We start from the raw sequence: 5,214 nt of genomic DNA on the forward strand, positions 1-5,214 counted from the left end.
AAGTTTGTGTGTGTGACATTTGTTACTTTGTGCATACTTAGACGTTGTGCTTTACTCTGCCTGAACGTTTTGCCTTTAGTTGGTTCATGTTCAATTTCACAGAAGAGACAAGTGCTGTTTGGGAGTGAATCTGATATTTGTTACAAACAATTTAGAAGAAGAATGGGCTATAAAATATGTGCCATTGGAAAAAGTCACAACTAAGAGGGCGAGGAGGATGCTACAAACATTCATTTTATGGTATTGGAAGCCACAGGTGCATGGAGACAACACCAAGTTTGGCTTGTGCAAATAAATGTATCTTTTGTTGGAGACATCATACCAACCCTATAGGAAGAACTTGGAAATGGAAAATGGACGATCCAAGTGAAATTGTTGAGGCTGCACTAGATCAACACATCAAGATGATAAAACAAATGAAAGGTGTACCAGGAGTCAAAGAAGATCGATTGACGGAAGAATTAAATCCTAAACATTGTGCTCTTTCATTAGTGGGAGAACCAATAATGTACTCGGAGATCAATAAACTAATAGGGGAGTTGCATAAGCGTAGGATCTCAACCTTCCTTGTGACAAATACACAATTTCCTGATCGAATTGAGAGCCTGGATCCAGTCACTCAGCTTTATGTAAGTGTTGATGTAGCCACAAAGGAGCGACTCAAGGCAGTTGATCGCCCTCTATTTGCAGACTTCTGGTAACGATTCACGGATTCTTTGAAGGCACTTCGGAAAAAGCAAGAAGAATTGGGATGGACCGCTATTTCTAGAAGGACCTGCCCGACTATGGGGGGGATCAATCAGCAGAGATGGGGGGTGATCGAATTTAGGAGGGGAAAGACGATTGAAGGTAGGGAAGATGATGCCGAAAGTGACTGTGCAGGAGACGTCCATACTCAAGATAACAAAGAGGACACCCGCCATAGTTGCCTCCTTGCCATTGATAATGTTCTTCTAGCCCTGAAACAACAAGTTGATGCCATCTCTTCCCTCGGTTCCTCTTGGAACCTCTCTGAAGACACTCTCTTTAGCTAGTATAGCTCTACTTTTGTTGAGTCTTTGATGGCTGTATTCTGCAACGAAATGCCAGGAGTAAAACGAAGAAGATGAACTTAAGAAGCTGACATTTTGCAAGTGCATTCCATGAAGAAGAGGGCAGGAGCATAAGGGCGCTTCTTTCAATCAATCATCACGCAGAACGAGGAGGGCCAAAATGTCGACCTGTACATCCCACGGAAATGCTTCTCAACAAAGAGGCTAATCACTGCCAAGGACCATGCGTCAGTGCAGCTGAATGTTGGTCATCTCGATGAGAATGGTGTTTACACAGGGCAATTCACAACTTTTTCCTCAGTGGCTTTGTTAGAGCACAGGGTGATGCAGACAGTGTGCTAGACTGGTTGTGGCAGAAGGCCAAATCCAAGCTTGAGGTGGCCTCCTGCTAATCGCATACAACACACAGCTAGCAGACAGTAATGATCTTGTCTTCAACGTGCATCCAATTTTCATGCTAGTGGGATTCATTGTCCTCACAAGTGAAGCAATTCTGGTGTTCAAGGGTGTTCCGAGTACAAAGAGTTATAAGAAAGCAATTCATCTTACTATCCAAGCATTGGCTTTTGTGCTAGCTATAGTTGGCATTTGGGAAGCCTTTAAGTATCATGGTGCAAAAGGAATTGATGATTTCTACAGTTTGCACTCATGGATGGGTATTTCAACAGTCCTTATGTTTTCTTTACATTGGATTTCTGCATTTGTAATTTATTGGTATACTGGTGTTGCGGCCTACCCTGCTCATCAAGTTTATATATAAATCATAGTGCAGCATGTTTTCTCTAAATTGCTATAGCTATGGCGGTCAGCATTGGGCAGCTCTAACTGAATCCTAGAGTTCTCAGTCATTAAAGAAACACAAAAGGGCAAAACAAACCAACTTGTGTCAGTAAACCTGTATCTTCCTTTCATGCTGGAACAAATACTTGTCTTTATTTCCCCAAGAAAAGCTCGCCTGCGTTTTTCTTCTCATGCTGACATACAAGAAGGAGCTTCAAAGATCCATACGATCATTATAGCAGAAGGATCTACAAATGCTGCAGAATTAAATCGGGTGGCCTAAAACCAGTGGACTAATTAGATTGGAATTCATCTTGTATTTTGTAAACATCTTGGCAGTAATACAATTGTTAGTTGGCATCATTTTCTCATCTTGCTTATTCACATGATTGATCTTCTATCTTGAAATTCGTCAAGGTCCTTTGTGGACGCGACTTTGCTTTCGAAAACCCTTCGACATCTTTGGTGAACCCGATGTGAAAGCGTCCCATTTAAAAAAAATTCAGGATGGGAGATACTTCAGCATCAATTTCAGCCCCTTCTACGATTCCTGCTTTGTCCTCTACTTCGATTCCATCATCGACTTCTGCTTCAAGTACTTCTACGGATGATTTAAAGCAGATTTTGTAGAATATGTCTATGTATATGCAACTTCAAAATTAGCAGACACAATTGTATATGCAACAACAGCAGGCAGTTACATCAACAACAGTTGTCTCAACAAAGGCAACTATATTCGGAGCAAGACAATGCAATCAGCGCGACTAAGGCGATTGAAGCAGTTGAAAATGAAAAGAAGCTATTTGATGGTCATAATGTATCGGCTTATTTGAAGACGTATGAGATTAAGATGGGATTTTTTGGAGTACCGACAGGACTTATGAGTAAATATTTTCTTCGCCTTGTCACACCCACCTTGAGGGTAAAAGTGACTGATCTTTTCCTTCAAAATTCGCATTAGCAAGATTTTAAGAAGGCCCTGAAAGAGGAGTATTTTCTTGAGGACTTTGGGATAGCTACACAGCGGTCATTCCGAGAGTGGGTCTACATGCCAAACAAAGGTCTAGCTGGTTCAGAATTGATACGAGAATTTCAAGAGAGGTATAGTCAGCTTGATGCTATTGAACAAAGAGCATTGGATATTGAGAAAGTTGAGATTTTCTTGCAAGCTGCAGATCCTGCTCTTCAGGAAGAATTAGGAGAGCTTCTTGAGGATCGCACGAAGCCTATGGGTCTTAAAATAGATTGGCAAGATGCCTAGGATGCGGTCTCGACTTTGACCAAGAGGCGGATATGGAAGACCTGCCTACAGAATGGATCTATGACACCAACGCCGTCTTCTGCTCCTATGTCTGCTTCTACCCCTGTCATTTCTTCTCTTCCTCAACCAATTACTTGGCCTATGCCAGTGCCTCATGTTTCTAATCCTCCTGTTCCTCCTATTCCAAGACCGATGCTGGCTCCTTCTACTCCAAAATCATCCGCTCCTTTGGTTCCTTCCTCTCTTGATGACATAATAAAAGGCATAATGTATTTGACACTGGAGTCAGTTAAAGCAGAATTGGTGGGAAAATTGAAAGAGCAGTTTACTTCGACCGCGCCTACTATTTCTTCTAGTGCTCCTAGTGCACCTATGAGTGCTCCTAATGCACCTAGGAGAGATCGAAGATGTATTTGGTGTGATAGTACGAACCATCAACATTGCAGGGATTCCGAATCTTTTCAAGATGCAAGGAGGAAGAATTTGGTATTTTGGGGACAAGATGGCAAGATCTGGTTGACTGAAACAGGAGCTCCGCTTACTACCAATTTTGGGAAAGGCAGAATGAAGAAACTAGTAGATGACATGGCTGGGCGTACTTCTTATGTGGCAGCTAGAGGAGATGCCTCTAGATATGGAGTCCAGATTGAGAAAGGTTCAGAGAGTTAGTCAGCATTATAGACCTATGCTATAGAGACGGCAAACAAGGGAAAAATTCAGCAGATTGTTTTGACTAATGTAGGTTCTAGCATCAGATCTGAGACAGGTTGGGATTCGCATGTTGACAGGTACACTATTTATGCCTACTTGGCTAAGTCTCAGGGAGCAGATGTACTTGTTGAGGAGAAGCGTAAGAGAGATGAAGAGAATCCAAATGCAGCTAAAAAGACTAGAGGGGGTGAGTTTGTTACTCCACCTACTGTAGGGCCGTCTTCGAGACCAGGGCCAGAATGACAAATGGAGGATGCTCAAAAGAAAGAAAAGAGGTAGGAGCCTAGAAAAAGAAAGCAACCAGGATTTAGATTAATGTTTGATATTGAGACATCTACGGACATGAAGAAAATCTTTAATGACAAGATACTTGGCGATGAGGTGACTTTTACTATTTATGAGATTTTGGGCATCTTGAAAAGAGAGTTTCAAGATCAGTTCCAAGAAGTCCTGAAGAGAAAAATACATACATTGCCTACTACTGATACACAGGGAGTTTTGATTGGGGAGTTGGATGAGGACGAGGATGAGGTTATGGTCGAGAATGCTTCTATTTTTCCGCAGATAGAGAAGAGGGTTTAGCCTATGCATTATGCTAAAAAACTAATGAGCCTATCTTGGTACCGCGTAGTCATTTTTTGCGGAGTCATTGGGCTAGGGTAACTACAGAAACAATGGTAAAAATTGGAGAGAAACAGGTGCCTTATGTTGCTTTGGTGGATCGTGGTTCAGAGATTAATCTCATAGTTCGTGGAGTTTATGAAAGTAATAGATGGCCTATGGATGCAGAGCATGGGTGGCGTATGAGAGCCGCCAACAACACTGCAGGTGATTTGTATACTGCCTGTCCCAATGTTAGGATTTCTATTGGAGATGTAGAGGAGGATTTCCATTTCTTTGTGCAGGATTCATGCTCTTACCCCATAATCCTAGGACAGCCATTCATCACAGAGATGCGCATGGAGAGACGAAAGTAATGAATGATGGATCTGTTTATGCACGGATTCGCAGTAAAGATGGTATGAGAGCAGTCCAGTTTATGACTGTGTGTGTAAATCATGCTAGAAACAGGGATACTTTTCGAAATGCGCCTTTGTCCATTGTGAGGGATTCGGGTTTTCATTAGATACCGTTGTTCCACGAGACGACGGTGGTACAGAGCAGAGGAGATTGGAGTTCTCACCTCCTAGCAGCAGTGTTTTCTCCTCCAATTTTGTTGGAATTTTAGCAAACAGTTCGATGAGTTATCAGAAGATTTCTAAGTTTCCTAGAGCTGCCAAGTAGTACATATGTAGGAAGGAGAAAGATTTGAAAAATGCATGTATTTTAGAGGATGATGAGCATATAGATGGGATGTATGATAGTATGGTTTGTGCAGATACGATGACAGAGATGGAAAATATGCTGAAA

At 41.9% G+C, this 5,214-nt stretch overlaps 1 protein-coding gene across 1 annotated transcript; it reads left to right on the plus strand.

Moving 5' to 3' along the window:
* Nucleotides 1-353: 353 nt before the first annotated feature.
* On the plus strand, nucleotides 354-701 carry LOC148012958 (S-adenosyl-L-methionine-dependent tRNA 4-demethylwyosine synthase-like). The gene has a single exon (XM_087668679.1). It carries the CDS (start codon nucleotides 354-356, stop codon nucleotides 699-701), a length of 348 nt encoding a protein of 115 aa, XP_087524805.1.
* Nucleotides 702-5,214: the final 4,513 nt, after the last annotated feature.

The sequence above is a fragment of the Lygodium microphyllum genome, chromosome 26 (assembly GCF_053477565.2).
Source record: "Lygodium microphyllum isolate KBCC chromosome 26, Lygodium_microphyllum_v1.1.10, whole genome shotgun sequence".
Lineage (NCBI taxonomy): Eukaryota > Viridiplantae > Streptophyta > Polypodiopsida > Schizaeales > Lygodiaceae > Lygodium > Lygodium microphyllum.

Excerpts from the sequence above, each read along its gene's own strand:
- LOC148012958 (XM_087668679.1), top strand. The coding sequence starts at position 354 with ATGGACGATCCAAGTGAAATTGTTGAGGCTGCACTAGATCAACACATC.